General features: G+C 40.1%; 1 protein-coding gene across 1 annotated transcript; it reads right to left on the reverse strand.

The window, feature by feature from the left end:
- Positions 1 to 4,525: 4,525 nt before the first annotated feature.
- On the reverse strand, positions 4,526 to 10,353 carry cir1 (corepressor interacting with RBPJ, CIR1). The gene is made up of 10 exons (XM_023806139.2): positions 10,127 to 10,353; positions 9,753 to 9,847; positions 9,410 to 9,483; positions 9,281 to 9,294; positions 8,646 to 8,698; positions 8,506 to 8,554; positions 7,311 to 7,428; positions 6,335 to 6,441; positions 5,860 to 5,945; positions 4,526 to 5,702 (listed from the first exon to the last, which is right to left on the reverse strand). Exons 1-10 carry the CDS (start codon positions 10,196 to 10,198, stop codon positions 4,802 to 4,804), a joined length of 1,569 nt encoding a protein of 522 aa, XP_023661907.2. The 5' UTR covers positions 10,199 to 10,353; the 3' UTR covers positions 4,526 to 4,801.
- Positions 10,354 to 17,333: the final 6,980 nt, after the last annotated feature.

Below are 17,333 nucleotides of genomic sequence, written 5' to 3' on the forward strand. Positions count from 1 at the left end.
GCCTTCCGACTTCTACGCCCGAATTTAAAATGTGTATGAAGCAGTTACTGCTTTATTTCAATGTTCCCCTGTAATACTTCACCAGATGCATATTTGTCACTCATTTAAAAATTTTGGAAGCGGAAATGCGGTTTTCTACATTTCAAATATGTACAAATTAAGCACTAAACCTGCCCATTATTTGAAATCTAAAATTCTGTGCATTGCTAATATTTGGTTATCTCACTGTTATTTTACACGAAACCCCGTAATCTAAAAACCGGCTGTTTTTCACATTAATGGACTTGGCTCCCCCTATTGGAAAATACTGTGAATTGTCAGCACAAGTCACGTCTCTCGGCACGACTTGTTCTCTACAGATAATAAAGATAGATCAATTTAACTACTAACCACTAGTTAATGAGGAAGTAGTCACACATTTCCGCATCAGTGCTGCATGCATAAATGTGATAACATACATTAAAGCGCATTTTGAGCACATCGCTCACATCGGGCGGTAGGTCGGGGGGGCGGGGGGGATGGTATAGATTTCAGCGGCGGCGCCGGGGAGGATCTTGGGCATGCTCTCGTCCCTCCTACCATAGCACCCCACAACACAGAAAAGTCTGTAAAATCTGTAATTACCTTAATCGAGAAAGGAAAGAAAATATTTTTATGTTTTCTTGTGATTAAATATTTTTCTCGATGAGCGAATGACCGTCGTTTACTCATGATGACGGAATAGTTCTGAGATCTCTAGGCAACATGTTTTAAAAAGACTGTAGCTTCTATACAGTCCATTGAAGACGTAAAAGTAACATTTGAGACAAGGTGGTAACCTGTCACTGCTTGGTTTTAGATCCAGTGTGCAGGGGTGAGGAGCTCTAACTGTATGACTGCCCTTGTGTAGACGGAACAGTACTAAGCATAGCGCATTTTTATTTAGTGGAATAACCCTCAAGGATTCAGTTTATTTAGATTTCAATATAGGTATGACGGTTTGTTTTATATCAAATTTAACTGCATATTGTTGCCATATCATACAGTCATGGCCGAAATTATTGCAACCCCTGGAATTTTTCCAGAAAATGCACAATTTCTCCCAGAAAATTGCTGCAGTTACAAGTGTTTAGGTATACACATGATTATTTCCTTTATGTGCATTGGATCAACACAAAGAACAGAGAAAAAAAGCCAAATTTGAGATAATTTCACACAAAACTCCAAAACTGGGCTGGACAAAATTATTGGGACCCTCAACTTAATACAGTGGTACCTCAGAACTCGAAATTAATCCGTTCAGAACTCCGGATCGAATCCTAAAAAATTCGAGTTCTGATCGACTTTTCCCCATAAGAAATAATGTGAAACCAATTAATTGGTTCCCGGCCCCAAAAAAGTTACACCGAAATGTGTTTTTTTTAGCATTTAAACACAAAATGAACCGGACAAAACAAGAAAAGCATATACTGTATTAAACACATCTAAGCACATTTATTAAAACAGTAATTTTTAAAGTAAGAAAATAAATGTATCCAAACAATGTGTAAAGTTAAAAAAAACAATGTCCACTCCTTCCGTGTGCCACGCCCCCTCGTTAGCCCCGTGTGGAATCCCAGTGTGAACAGCTCTTTCTGGTTGTTTTCATTAGCCCTCTATATTTAGTTCGCGTTTCAGTTTGTTTCCCCAGTCCGGTCATTGTATTGTCCTTCTGCGTTTTGCCTGTCTTACCTGTAATTAAACGCTGTATTCCCTGATACCCTGACGTCTGCGCCTTTGTCTCCGTTCCGTCCCCGCTGGGCACGACAATATTATTACAATTAAATGTATTATTGGTTTATTATTAATATTAAAATAATTAATAAGAAATATTTATTTTTAAATGTATTTTATTATATAATAATTACTGTTACTGTCTATCATTGTCTAAATGTATTTTTACTGTTTAAATATATGTATTCAGCTAGTGTAATCATGCACGATGCTCTCACAGCGAATGCGAGGATGAGACTGAAGCGTTACCCTTTGTTTCTGCTGAGAGACGTGCCCCGTGACTAATTTCCCCGCGCGTACAAGTTATCTTAGGTCAGCGTTCACGGTTTGACTTCTGAGATTCAGATTGAGTTATAGGTAAAAAAAAAATTCAAACTGGTTGGTTCGACTTTTAAGAAGTTCGAGTTTTAATGAGTTAGAGAACTGAGGTACCACTGTATTTGGTTGCATGCCCTTTGGAAAAAATAACTGAAATCAATCGCTTCCTATAACCATCAACAAGCTTGTTATACCACTGAACTGGAATTTTCGACCACTCTTCTTTTGCAAAACGCTTAAGGTCTCTCAGATTTGAAGGGTGCCTTCTCCCAACAGCAATTTTGAGATCTGTCCATAAGTGTTCAATTGGATTTAGATCCAGACTCATTGCTGGCCACTTCAGAACTCTCCAGCACTTTGTCTTCAACCATTGCTGGGTGCTTTTAGAGGTATGTTTGGGGTCATTGTCCTGCTGGAACACCCATGACCTCTGACGCAGACCCAGCTTTTTGACACTGGGCCCTACATTGCGCCCCAAAATCTTTTGGTAGTTTTCAGATTTCATGATGCCTTGCACACAGTCAAGGCATCCAGTGCCAGAGGCAGCAAAACATCCCCAAAACATCTTAGAACCAACACCGTGTTTGACTGTAGGTACTGTGTTCTTTTCTTTGTAGGCCTCATTCTGTTTTCTGTAAATAGTAGAATGATGAGCTTTACCAAAAAGCTCTACCTTGGTCTCATCAGTCCACAAGATGTTCTCCCAGAAGGATCTTGGCTTCCTCAGGTACATTTTGGCAAACTCCAGTCTGGCTTTTTTATGTTTCTGTGTCAGCAGTGGGGTCCTCCTGGGTCTCCTGCCATTTCGTTCAGATGTCAACACATAGTTCAAACTGACACTGTTGCACCCGGAGTCTGCAGAACAGCTTGAATTTGTTTAGAAGTTGATTGGGGCTGTTTATCCACCATTCGGACTATCCATTGCAGTTTATGAATTTTTCTCTTTCATCTACGTCCAGGGAGATTAGCTACAGTGTCATGTGTTGTGAACTTCTTGAGTATGTTGCACACCGCAGACAAAGGAACATGAAGATCTCTGGAAATGGACTTGCATGTAGTCTTGAGATTGTTGATATTTTTCCAGAATTTTTGTTCTCAAGTCCACAGACAATTCTCTGCTCTTCTTTCTGCTTTCCATGCTTAGTGTGGCACACATAGACACAACAGAAAGGTTGAGTCAACTTTTCTCCATTTTAACTGGCTTCAGGTGTGATTGCTATACTGCCAGCACCTGTTTCTTGCCACAGGTGAGTTCAAACGAGCATCATATGCTTGAAATAAAATGATTTACCCACAATTTTGAAAAGGTGCCAATAATTTTGTCTGGCCCATTTTTGGAGTTCTGTGTGAATTGATGTAAAATTTGTTTTTTTTTCTGTTTTTTGTGTTGATCCAATGCACATAAAGGAATTAAACGTGTATACCAAAACATTTTGAATTGCAACAATTTTCTGGAGAAATGGTGCATTCTCTGGAAAAATTCTAGGGGGTGCTGATAATTTCAGGCATGATTGTATATACACATTTTGTACGGTGATATATAACAGCGTTGACCAGGACCATGGTGCAACATAGAGACAAGACATGTAGATATTTTCTAAAGCAAGACATAAAGCCATCTCACCCTGCCTCAATACTTAATTAAATAAAATGTGATATTGATAAATATATTCCTGCTCCTCTTCTTGAAATATCTTCTTCTGCCACTTCAAGCAGGATAACTAATGACAGGTTTATCAACTTTACTCAGTTGGTGAGAGTGAGACTTGTAGTTTGAGATAAGTCTGCACACACATGTACAGACATTTACATGTATGTAACAAACTTATTGCTCGTAGGAGTTTTACTTACACAAAGTGTTATAAGGGCAGAATGAAACATTATTGGTTCAGAGAGATGACCAATCAGATTGTAGAGGAGGTGGGTCCAAGCAACTAGAGGAAGCAGGACCAAGACATCTGATTGGATGGTTCTGCCTCCTTTAGTTGCCTGGATCCACCTCCAGTACAATGTGATTGGTTAGCACTCTGAACTATGCATTTTTTTTGTTTTGCCCTCAGAACATTTTTGTATAAGTAATACTCTCAGGAGCATTTTGCCACCTTGTAAATAGTCTGTAGGGTTTCCAAACTACTCCAATGCTTTTGATATAGCTAATTTTAGGTGTATATTGGAATAATGTCGATTTACTGTACGATTTCTTACTTAAGAGTCTGAAAGTTGTCACACCTGATGCATATAGATGGGGGCTGTGTGAACTAGAAGTATTTTGGCTTATGCTTCTATACGTCTGGTAGTCAGGCATGTAGCCACATCGTTAAATGAAAAAAATGTGTTTGCTGCTGATCAGACATTCTCAACCAAGGAGTTAATCCTGTCATTTTACAACCTGGCCTCACACTAACATTCACTATAGCTGTAGTTAATTTTCATTAAAAAGAACACAAACAGTAAGTGTGATCCATGTGCGATTTTAATTTTAACTGGTGTTAACCAATGATTATAATCAAATACATAAATCAAAAATGGATCAATATCCTTTTTGTAGCTATTCTATGCAAAATACTTTTAATTCCAATATAATGAGTAGTTTTAGGGAAGATTCATGCTGTACTGTACTGTAAAATGCAAAAAGTGATGCTTGCCTGTCACATATATTCCTTTCAGTCTTCTCTCATTGCTTCTATCCTTCTCTGTTCCTTTCCCCATGTCTGCTCCTGCCTCTGTCACTTTATCTTTCACTGTTCCGATCCCTGCTCCTCTCTTTTTCCCTGTGCCTGCTCCTTACCTCGTCCCTGCTCCTTTCCCTGCTCCTACCCCTTTCCCTGCTCTGCCTCCTTTCCCTGCTCCTACTCTTGCCCCTTTCCCTGTCCCTACTCCTGCCCCTTTCCCTGCTCCTACTCTTGCCCCTTTCCCTGCTCCTACTCTTGCCCCTTTCCCTGCTCCTACTCTTGCCCCTTTCCCTGCTCCTACTCTTGCCCCTTTCCCTGCTCCTACTCTTGCCCCTTTCCCTGCTCCTACTCTTGCCCCTTTCCCTGCTCCTACTCCTGCCCCTTTCCCTGTCCCTACTCCTGCCCCTTTCCCTGTCCCTACTCCTGCTTCTTTCCCTGCCCCTGCCCTGCCCCCTTTCCCTGTCCCTGCTACTGCCGTCCTCATTTCCTCTCCATGCTCTACCCACAGCTTCACTCCTCTTTCTCCTCTCGTACTGGAGTCCTTCACTGTCCCTCTTTCTCTGCGGACTGAGGTCCCTTCCACTGCAGTGGGCCTGCCTGTCTCTGCTGCAGTGTTCATTCCTCTCCTGATCGGTAACCCGGCCTCCTCGCGCAGATGTGGGTTCCAGCTCCTTGCATTCTTGCTTCCCTAGATCCCGACTCCTTGATCTGCCCCTCTGAGGAGAAAGCTGTGCCTTGAGGGGGCTTTTTGAATTCTTGCTGCCATCACTGAGGGACCTCTTCCCCTTCACTTTCTTCCTCTTCTTGGCCTTGCACTGACTCTCTGAGTCAGTGTCGGAATCGCTGCTGCTGCTGCAATCGGAGGTGTCACTGGATGTCGAGTCATTCGTCCGTTTCTTCTTGTGCTTGCTTTTGCGCTTCTTTTTCTTCTCCTTCTTCTTTTCCAGTCGATCTAGTTTCCTTCAATGGAATTAAACAAACAGGATGACTCCATAATAAACTAGATGCTGACGGACCAATGACAATGTATTCGTGGGATCTGAATTTAGTGGTATTAGTATGACTTAAAAAAATCCACATTTACATTTGCTAAGAATTGGCGTTCTTGGAAACACACCTGAGAAGTTTCTGTTTCTGTTTTTTAGTCAGAGATTTCAAGAATTCAACTTCAGGGTCTTCCTCTTCTTCACTGACCACATATTCCTATGGCAGAAGAAATACTTTTCATGCTATGAAAAACAAACTTTGCCAGGCCATATTAACTGAAGGCCATGAAGGTCACACAGGCAGGGGCTTGCAAGGAGCACAAAATGAGCAGCAAAGGGAGGAGGGGGAATGAAGAAATCCTGCAATTCTCGCTTTGGAGAAATGATGAGGACCTATTTGCAGGCACATTACCAGAATTCATGCTCATTAAAGCGGCCCGGCTCACCACAAACTGGAAGTGATGTAAGAGGTCCATCATTTGCTCATAACTGGCCACTTTGGAACAGTCAGACAAACTCAAAATCTGTCATAAATATTGTTGGGGTGGACCAGGCACCCCCCACCCCGGATCGGGTGCGGAGGGGTGGCGTCTAGGAGACAATTACCTGCGTGAGATCACACACTGTGGCGTTCCTCCCCAGCACACTCCGCTTCAGTGCGAACCCACTGTTTCGCATCTCGGCCATTAACTCCGAGGGGTGCATCGATGGACCTGTTAGGACCAATCACAGCTTTAACAGTCTCATTGACGCCTGCCCACTGCCGCTACTCCCTCCGCAGCAGGGGAGCGCGGCGGCGCCTTTGTTCCTGCGGGAGGTGAACAAATCGACTCGCTCGCTCTTCCGGCTGAGCAAATCATAAGATATTATTCCCCTGAAGCAGCGGGCAGGGGTGGGCGGGTCAAAATACACAGTAATTGCATTTCTCTTCCAGCTTGAGGGGGACTCCACTGTCAACACTGTATGCGAGAGGCTCCCCTGGGTAGACACGCCATCGTGCCAACATCTCTGATTTCCAGAAGCGGAGGGGGGGGGGGGGGTCCCTCCGTGTGATAGAAAAGTGGGTCGGAAGCACCTCAGATGACACACCAGTACCCGGCAACATCGTCGTCTTCTAAAAGGTCTATCTACAAAGGTCAAAAAGGTCTATCTACTGCATTCTATTTCTGCAAATTTATACCCAAACATAACCACATTACCTTAACAGTGGGGGAAAAAAGTGTCTACATACTTATAACAAAAACATATAGGATCACAGGTGGTACGAAAAATACTCAATTTCCCACAGGATGGGGAGTGGCAGAAAACACCTGTCAGTCTGTTAGTCAACAATACACAATTTCCCAAATGTTAAAACAGCAGAACACTTAAAATGGGTTTGACAGAAATGAGAAGAATCACTAATCAGTATTGGCGAGCTTTGAAGCACAAATGTTGAAAATGACGTTAGCAAGCAAGGCCATTTCTTGTAATAAAACATTTGCAACAGTTTTTAAGTCTGTTTGTTTAATGTGGATAATTAACAGACTTAATCCATTTGATAGTAAGAGCAGGAGATGCTTGCAGGCAGACTGCCACCCACCTGCACCCTCGGAGGCCATGGAGCTGGCATTGATCCCGGACAGGCCAAAGAGCGGGCACTCTCTGTCCGTGTTCACATGGCCCCATTTGTGGCACTTGATGCACCTCACATTACGCACCTGTGGAAGGAGGGTAGATCAGCAACAAAGTTAGTCAATTATGCTTGTCACAAAACATGATGCCTGCAAACACTGGAACATGAATAAGGTATGAATCGTCTTAAAGCATTTAGTCCCACAGACTTTGCTCTAAAGTCTGAGACAACATGGCAATACTCTGGAATGACACTCGATGTTATCGTCATGCGTTTTACACATCACTATGCAGCTTAAACCTTCTGCCACTCATGTGCACAGTGCAAGAAAGGCTGCTGAAACAAATAAATGTTGTTCGTGTCGACACATCTCACATAATCACATGGTAAAACCCTGGCCTTTACAATTAAAAGGATTTCAGATATTACAGATATGTATTTTAAAGTTTGGTTTGTGCATTTACAAGCAAAATGAGTTGGTGCCACTTTACAATAAGCCGACCCATATAAAGGATTTATGAATGGTTTATAATCTGGTTATTAATTAGGTTGTAACACTTTGTAAATTATTAAGACAATTTTAAACAAGTTATAATACAGTTTTCTTTTTATTAATGAGTTACTACCATTTACTAGTGGCAAAAGGGAGCCTTATTATAAAGTGGTACCAATGAGTTTAAAGGGAATCTCTACAGTTTACATACAAATATGGATAATCACGAGAATTAGCACCATCACTAGCTGCATTTCATGTCCTTTTTGCATTAAATCTCCTGAGGTAGGTCCTGGATCACTACAGCTTTCATTGGATACCATTACATTTCCATTTGTTCAGTAGCAGATGTGTCAATAGTAATGCTTAATTGAAAAAGCAGGAAGAGTCAGTCCCTGGAGCAGCTGAGGGTTAAGGGCCCATCAATGACATTCCATCACCCCCCACGAGATTCAGACCACCAACCTTCCAATTACTAGCAAAATATAAGGACAAGTTCTGAATCATGGTCATCGAAATAAGAGAAGTTGCAGCTAGGGACACCAGAGAAGGCAACCACTGATCAGATGTCATATTCACCAAAATCACGACATCCCCCGAAACCCCACAGTTCCCAAACACAACAATAAATGCACAAAAAGGATTGAATTGGAATGAACAAAACTATACCTGAATTCCAAAAGGTTGATCTCTGATGTTCATGTCATCCTTTGCATATCTAAAAAGCAAAAAGGATTAAATGATTCTCTCAAAAACAGAAAAACTAAACGGTTGTTCATATTGAAAACTTAAAAACCTGCTATACTTACTTCTCACGTGGAGCTACTTTCTGCCATTCAAACTTGTATTCTGATTCGCCTTCCTGCAATGAATAAAAAGGCAGAATACAGTTGATTTATATAAAAAAAGATATTAAACAAAACAATCTGTAGAAAAAGACTAATATAAAAATTGTACATAACATACAATACTTTAAAAACCTTCCAATTTATTCTATTGCAAAGCTACTTACATATATTCAGAAAATCATAGATTTGGTAGAAAAAATAATTTCCTGCAAACATTAAACAGCAGATAGACAGGGGTCTGAAATCTATTAAGACGATAAACAATACAATGACACTGCAGGTAGCTCTGTTGCCTCAAACCTCCAAGGTTAGACGTTTTAATCTATCTTTGGTACTGTATGTTTGTGCGTCTGTGCGGAGTATGCATGGAGTATGCATGTTCCCCTGAGTTGTACAGGTTTCCTCCCAACCTCAAATACTAAGACATGCAATAATTAGCATCAATAAACTGGACAATTTGTATGCGCGTGTGTTTGCTGTGTGATGGACTGACATGTCGAGGGCACACCGTAAATCGCAGCCATGTAACATGATCCAGCCCCCAGTGACCTGGACCCGGATAAATGGTTTGAGGATGGATAAATGAAAAACAATACCTCTTTTGTCTCCTCTTCATAACCAAAAGGGAAATAAACCAAGAAAAAGAAACAAGATACATATTAATAATAAATATGGCCAGATATTAAAAAGGTATGCATTTCAAGCACACCCTTAAAATAAAATACCTTTTGATGCGCCAGGTGGTGCCTCATACATAAAATTGAGACCATTTTTCACACGATCATCACCCATCAACAGCCTGCAAGAAAGCATTTTATTTTTTCAGAAAATATGAACATAAAATGCCACCAATCACAAGAGCTACACTTAAACAGTTATCTCTTAATTTAAAATATTTCAGTACAGTTGTTGTTACACAACGGCATGGATCAAATACAACTAAAGGAGCATTGCCCTTGAACCGCAATGTAATTTTCAATTCAGGCAAACGGAAATACTAAGACCACATTAACGACACTTAGTACAGACCAACAAGCTGCTTAGTTCCTAGGTGGAAGCAATTCAGACCTGTTGTTATAAGTTTCCTGTTCCTTCAGGTAAGCCTGCATCAGATCTTCTTGTTTCCTCTTATCAAACGTCAACTTCTGTTCCGCTATCCATACCTACACACAATCATCGAATAATTCAATAACGCATACTACTTATATCGTGAAAATATTTTGAAAGAAAAGTTAGATTAGTTTAAGTTTCGCTAAATATAAAATAAAAGACTTGTACAGCATATCAAACGAGGAAAGAAATCAAAACCAAAAACGCATTTAACTTAAACTAATTTCAGTATTTTAGTTTCAATTTAGTTTAACTAACTTTTGCGTCCATTGAATATTATGTCGTACAATTTTTGAAGTTCTTTAAATCAAAAAGCCATGAGTTTCGCTTACCTTTTTAATGTTAGATTTCGAGGCAGGATGAAAATCTTTTTTACACATAAAATTTGCAAATGACTTTCCCATGTTGTCAAAATAATTTGCGAGCTGTGCTAATGTCAAAGAATTGCTTTTGATATCGTTTATAGCAAATGTGTTGAGGATACAAACACTAAACCCCCACAAATATTGACAAAACCCGTAAGCAGAGGCAAGTATTTCCGGTTCAAATGAACTCGGAAGCAAATGACGAAGAATAATTATTTCCGGTATGTGACAAATTCTTAAGTTTCAAAATAAAAGCACTGATTTTCATTAATTTAAACCCTCGCGATATTTTATTTTATATTACAGTTTTTCTCAGTTGCTTTGATGCATTTCTCACAACAGAATTGAAGTTCTCAAAACTGCTCGTTCAATTCCCACAACCTCTAGTCAGTTGTGCAGATCATAACAGCAATTTCTGGTTGTTTTTGTCATTTTGCAATTGCTTTAGTACACTCAGGCAGATGCTTATGTGCAATTCTCAGCTATATCATACATCAGCGGTTGCTTATGTCATTATGATCAAAATGCATTGTGCTAGCCCTCTTTTGCATAGTCATACACTCCAGACAAACTTGTCATTTTGTCATTGTGTATGTCATTGCAGTCAAAAGTGTTCAACAAGATATCATTAGCTGTCAAGTGTATTTTAAAGGTTTCTACAAAACTTTTTTGGTATGTATTCACAATACTAATGATTCCTGCACCATTTTCATATACATGGATGAGACTGGCTTCAACTTGGCCAAAGGAAGGAGACATGGGTGTAATCTGATTGGACAGAGAGCTACTGTTGATATGCCAGGTTTTGGGGTGGGACCATCACCATGTGTGCGGCTATTTCGGACAATGGGGTCCACACTCGCATCCCTCTTGTGGGGCCATACAACACCCAACATCTGCCGACCTTCTTGAACACCTTCTATAGGGATCTCATTCCTGAAAAGGAGATTGGTCAGGAAAATGTACCAAAGTATGTGATCATTTGTGGTAATGTGAGTTTCCATCACTCCAACCCAATCAGCGAATGGGTTGCCAACCGCCCCAGGATGCTGATGGAACTCCTACCACCATATTCTCCATTCCTCAACCCAACTGAAGAGTCCTTCTCAGCTTGGAGGTGGAAGGTATATGACCGTAACCCACATACACAAATGACACTGCTTGCTGCCATGGAAGCTGTGTGTGGGGATATAGCAGCAGGCACCCGCAGAGGCTGGATAAGACATTCTAGGAGGTTCTTTCCACGCTGCATTGCACAGGAAGATATCCGTTGTGATGTGGATGAGAACATGTGGCCCAATATACAGGATGACCTGCAACTGTAGAAAGCATTTAGAGTTTCAGTCTGTATATATTGTTCCCCTTTTTGATTTTGTAATTGTTTTTTGTTTCATTTCATATGTTATGCATAAAGCATTGAAATGCATTTTTTTTGCTAGACTGCAATTGCAGTGCATGGTATGTCACCATATACCAGTGCAATCAATAAAATATTCTTCTTGAATCAATCTCCCGCAATCAGTGTTTTTTATTTTTATGTTTCCTGCCCTTGTCATTCAGATGTTTTGTGTCAGAAAATGTTTACATTGTGCCAATTTTATATTGATAACATAACTTTATATTTTGGCTCACATGTCCATGGACTTGGGATTTTGATGGCACTGACATATTCAATGATATAAATACTTGCTTTTGAGGCATGGACTAAGTATTTTGAAGAGGATACCTGCTTTTGCTGGTCATCTATGATATTTTGCCATTTGCACTAAGTGTTTTGAGAAATGCATTCGCTGTTATGCAAATGTTAAGTCTGTTGTGAGAAATACACCAAAGCAACTGAGAAAAACTGTAAAATCCTTCTGTTTAAGCCATTAAGTTTTAGAAATAAATAATCATATTATAAAATGAAAATTATTATTATGCGTTGTATGGGTCATTATGGTGGAAGAATTTACAAATTCTGAAACTTCCTAACACATTACAGTGAAAATTTTTTGAGTTTTAGTGTGAACCTTTATTCCCATTTTTTTAAACCTTACCTTTGCCTTTCTAGCACAGATAGATATTTTTCATGAAGCAAATTCAGTAAATCAAGTTTTTGAATATCCTGTATCCAGAGCTCCTGATTTATGGCCCTACCAATGTATCTTTCTAGTAATCAGCTCAGTGTTGGTTCAAAAACTGTGCAATATTTGTGTCCGATTTAGATACTTTAATTATGAACAATATAGTCTGTAGGATAACCAGCAACGTCCATCAATTCATCTTTCATACATCTGATACATCTCAACGCTGAATGGGATTCCAGTACAAACAACATTTTGTTTTATAACTATTCTTTAAAGGGTTATGGTAAAGTAGCAGATTTTGGAAATGTGGATATATATGATTTATGATAATATTTTTTTTTGTAATAAGAGCACATTTATAAAATATCCTCTCGTTTTAAGAGTTATTTGTTTATTACTTTGAATATATCAATTGTAACCTATGGGTATGTGTAAGTCCCCTCAAAAATATAGAGGGTGCAGGTTTCGAAAGACAGAGGCCTAGATAAATTTGTCCAGCCGCATCATAGATACTTTGCAGTTCCTAAAGGAAAAGAACAGCATCTGTGTCAGTTGATCAATAGCACCAGTGTAACAGCTTGATGTGCCTTTTTAACTGTGATTGCTCAGGAATTCCACCCATCATGATTCTCTGAAATTTCGTGTAAGCAAAAGCCTCACAGGGAGAAAAACATGCAGACTGCTTTGGCATATCAGCTGAACTTGGGTCTGAGACCAACACCTCAGAAGGAGATTCCCACTTATTCCCTTATCGTTAGTTTAATAAAAAAAAATCAACATAATTGCTTCCATAATGATATAACTAACTACTAGGAATAATTGTTTTTATCAGAATACAGCTGTTCCATAACTAATTCTTCGATTACAAGCATATCATGCACCGTTATAAAGTCATATGTTTGTAACGTTGCTATCCTTCTGTGACCAGCAGAGGGCACTATATAGCAAAATTTTAAATAATGCCTAGTTTGCTTTAATAAGTACTAATTTTATAGTTCAGTATAAAACAAAAACAATTAAGCAAAATAAGTAACCTGCACACTCATCATTCTAAAATTGAAATGATAATAATCAATGTCTTTCATAAATACCATTTTGATTAAAGTAACATTCAAATGCCAATATGCCATTTTCAGATTAATTTCCGTAACAATAAATGCAGTAACGTACGGAGTACACTAACACAAGTAATAACTTATTTTAGTGTACTCCGCACGTTACTGCATTTATTGTTACGGAAATTAATCTTTATAGTTAAATATACTATATAAATTTACTGGGCTGGGAGTACGGGGTCATAGTGAGTTAGTTAATTATGGGGCCGGCTCAGTGTTGCGTTTGCAAGATGTTTGCCCTTCTGGACGTTAGTGTCCAGTCGGACTTCATCTGGGAGCGATGTAAGCTAGTGGACTCACTCATGGTCAAGGTTCGCGACCTTGAGGAGCAACTGGCTCTCATCCAATGCAACAGTGAGTTAGAGGAGCTAGTTAATACGCCGTTTAGGGAGATGGTGTGTACGCCACTAGCGGGGGGGAGGGAGAATGAAGAGCAGAGAGGTCGAGAGAGCTGGGTGACCGTAGGTCGTAGACGCAGGAAAAGGCGTACACATGTTACAGAGGCGGCATCACCTGAGGTGTCTGTGTCTAACAGGTTTCAGGTGCTTCCAGCTTTAGAGCCGGAAGGGACTGGGGAAGCAGGTGGGCCCTTGGGCACTGAGGAGCCCCCTCCCCCCAGAAAGAGGGAGGTTGTGGTAGTGGGGGATTCAATTATTAGGGGAGTAGACAGTTATGTGTGCACGCGTGATAGAGGGTCCCGTACGGTGTCTTGCCTGCCTGGTGCCCAGGTAGGAGACCTTCCAGATCGTGTGGACAAGCTTTTGGCCCCAGCTGGGGTGGATCCAGTTGTCGTGGTGCATGTTGGCACCAATGACATAGGCAAGGGTAGAAGGGCTGTTCTGCAGGATAAATTTATAGAAGTCGCCAATAAGCTTAGAAGCAGAACGTCCATGGTGGTATTTTCTGAAATACTCCCCGTGCCACGCGCAAGTCAGGCTAAGTTAGCTGAGATAAGGTGATTAAATGCGTGGCTAAAAGGATGGTGTAGGAAAGAGGGGTTTAGGTTTATGGGGCACTGGAGGACCTTCTGGAACAGGTGGGACCTGTTCAAGCCGGATGGGTTGCATCTGAACCGGAGGGGAACCAGTGTACTGGGAAGGCGTATTTGTAGAGTAGTTGAGGAATGTTTAAACTAGGGACTGGGGGGGCAGGGAGGTTAGTTAAGTATGTAACTGGGGGGAAACGGAAAGCCCCAAAAAATCATATTATAAGTAGGCACTGTAATAGGCCTACCCTTTGTTGTCTGTATTTAAACGCCAGGAGTATTAGGAATAAAATTCATGATTTAGAGGCTCTTATCTCATCAGACTCTTATGATATTATAGCAATAACTGAAACGTGGTTGAGTGATAAGGATGGACAAGAATATAATATGGATGGTTACACATTGTTCCGTAAAGACCGTATAGGTAAGAAGGGAGGTGGTGTTGCAGTATATGTAAAGGAAAACTTGCAGGCAAGGGAGCTTACTGATATAAGTAAAAGTACGGAAGCTATATGGGTAAAATTAGATGCTACAAACTCAAATAGCCTAATTGTCGGTGTTTGTTACAGAGCACCCAATGTAGCTGCTGAAGAAAGCAGATTGTTATACAGTGAGGATTATGAGCAATAAAAATGATGTGGTAGTTATGGGTGATTTTAATCTACCGGGGATGCAGTGGGACATTGTTGCTGGCTCTTCTGAAAATGAACTTGAGATGGTGGAATTAGTACAGGATTGTTTTTTTACTCAGTTTGTTAACACCCCTACCAGGGTAGATGCCATTCTTGATCTTGTTTTGTCTAATAACCAGGACAGGATTGGTAAATTAGACGTTTTAGAACCACTTGACAGTAGCGATCATAACATGGTTAAATTTGAGGTTAAGTTTAGTGCCCGAAGAGCAAAGTCCAAATCAAAAATATATAATGTTAGGAAGGCTAACTTCAAATGTATGAGATTAAAACTAGAAACTGTGAACTGGATGGAGTTAAATAACAAAACTGTTGAGGAGGCATGGGAATTTTTTAAAAGCACATTATTGCAAGTGCAAGAGGACTTCATACCTGTTTCCAGCAAGAATAAATCTAGGAAATTGCAACCTAGGTGGTTTAATAGGGAAATAAAGTATAAAGTAAGGAGGAAAAGGGCTTTGTTCCAGAGATGGAAAATAACTGATGATGACATAATAAAGCAAGAGTATCTAAATCTACAGGCTGAATTAAAAAATGACATTAGACGAGCTAAAAGGAATGTCGAAAGGAAGATCGCATTGGAGGCTAAGGATGACGTTAAAAGTTTCTTCCAGTATTTTAACTCTAAAAGAGCTCTAAAAGCTGAAATTACTAATCTGCAGGATAGTAAGGGTCTTATAATTGAAAACGACATTGACATAGTAAATGAGTTCAATGATAGTTTTGCACGGGTATTCACTGTTGAGGACACTAGTAACTTACCAGTTCTTATTACTAATCCATCATCGTCTATAACTAATATATATATAACTGAAGCTGATGTTTTGCAAAGCCTAGCTAAGCTCAAAATAAATAAATCACAGGGCCCTGATGGCATCTTACCTATAGTGTTAAAAGAGATGAGGGATATTATTTGCCGACCCTTAATATTACTGTTTCAAAAATCCTTATCTGAAGGTGTGGTACCTTCTGATTGGAAGCATGCCAACATAACGCCCATTTTCAAAAAAGGGGATAGAAGTAATTTGTCAAACTATAGGCCAATCAGTCTAACTTGTATAACTGGTAAAGTTATGGAGGCTATAATCAAAGAGAAAATGGTAGATTACCTGGACTCAAATAACATTTTGAGGGATAGCCAGCATGGATTTAGGAGAGGTAGATCCTGTTTAACAAATCTGTTGGAGTTTTTTGAGGAAGCTACTCAGGAAGTTGATGATAAGAAGGCCTATGATGTCATCTACTTAGATTTCCAAAAGGCTTTTGATGTTGTTCCCCACAAGAGGCTCTCACTTAAACTCAAAGCGACAGGTATTTTAGGAACTGTAGCGACCTGGATTGATAACTGGTTAACGGATAGGAAGCAGCGAGTAGTTATAAGAGGCTCAATGTCACAGTGGGCCTGCGTTCATAGTGGGGTACCGCAGGGTTCAATTTTAGGACCACTTTTGTTCCTAATTTACATAAATGATATAGACACCAATATATACAGTAAACTGGTGAAATTTGCAGATGACACCAAGGTGGGTGGTGTAGCAGATACTGAACTAGCGGCTCAGCAGCTACAGCGGGATCTTAATTTAATTAGTGACTGGGCTGACACCTGGCAGATGAAATTTAACATAGACAAATGTAAGGTACTCCATGTAGGGAGCAGAAATATAAAGTACAGGTATTTTATGGGACCTACTGAAATAAAGGTAGCTGATTATGAGAAAGACCTTGGTGTGTATGTTGATGCTTCCATGTCTCATTCTCGCCAGTGCAGGGAAGCAATAAAAAAGGCCAATAGGATGTTGGGGTATATCTCCAGGTGTGTGGAGTTTAAGTCAAGGGAGGTAATGCTAAGATTATACAATTCCTTGGTGAGACCTCACCTAGAATATTGTGTACAGGTTTGGTCACCATATCTTAAAAAGGACATAGCGGCCTTAGAAAAGGTGCAGCGTAGGGCCACAAGAATGATTCCTGGTCTTAGAGGAATGTCATACGAGGAAAGGTTATTTGAGCTAAATCTGTTCAGCCTCAAGCAAAGGAGACTGAGGGGGGACATGATCCAGGTCGATAAGATTCTAACAGGTTTGGATGCTGTTCAACCGAATAGTTACTTCAGCATTAGTTCCAATACAAGAACTCGTGGCCATAGGTGGAAATTAGCGGGAGAACATTTCAAACTGGATTTAAGGAAGCACTTCTTTACACAGCGTGTAGTCAGAGTATGGAATAGTCTTCCTGATAACGTAGTGCAAGCTGAATCCTTGGGTTCCTTTAAATCAGAGCTAGATAAGATTTTAACAACTCTGAGCTATTAGT

This window comes from Paramormyrops kingsleyae, chromosome 1, assembly GCF_048594095.1.
Source record: "Paramormyrops kingsleyae isolate MSU_618 chromosome 1, PKINGS_0.4, whole genome shotgun sequence".
In the NCBI taxonomy this organism is placed as follows: Eukaryota; Metazoa; Chordata; class Actinopteri; order Osteoglossiformes; family Mormyridae; genus Paramormyrops; species Paramormyrops kingsleyae.

Bases quoted from the DNA above. Each gene is read 5' to 3' on its own strand.
- cir1 (XM_023806139.2), bottom strand. From the start codon at position 10,198: ATGGGAAAGTCATTTGCAAATTTTATGTGTAAAAAAGATTTTCATCCT. The intron at 9,848-10,126 runs GTAAGCGAAACT...GATTGTGTGTAG, and splicing joins CGAAATCTAACATTAAAAAG to GTATGGATAGCGGAACAGAA. The intron at 7,429-8,505 runs GTATAGTTTTGT...CTCCTTCCACAG, and splicing joins ATCAACCTTTTGGAATTCAG to GTGCGTAATGTGAGGTGCAT.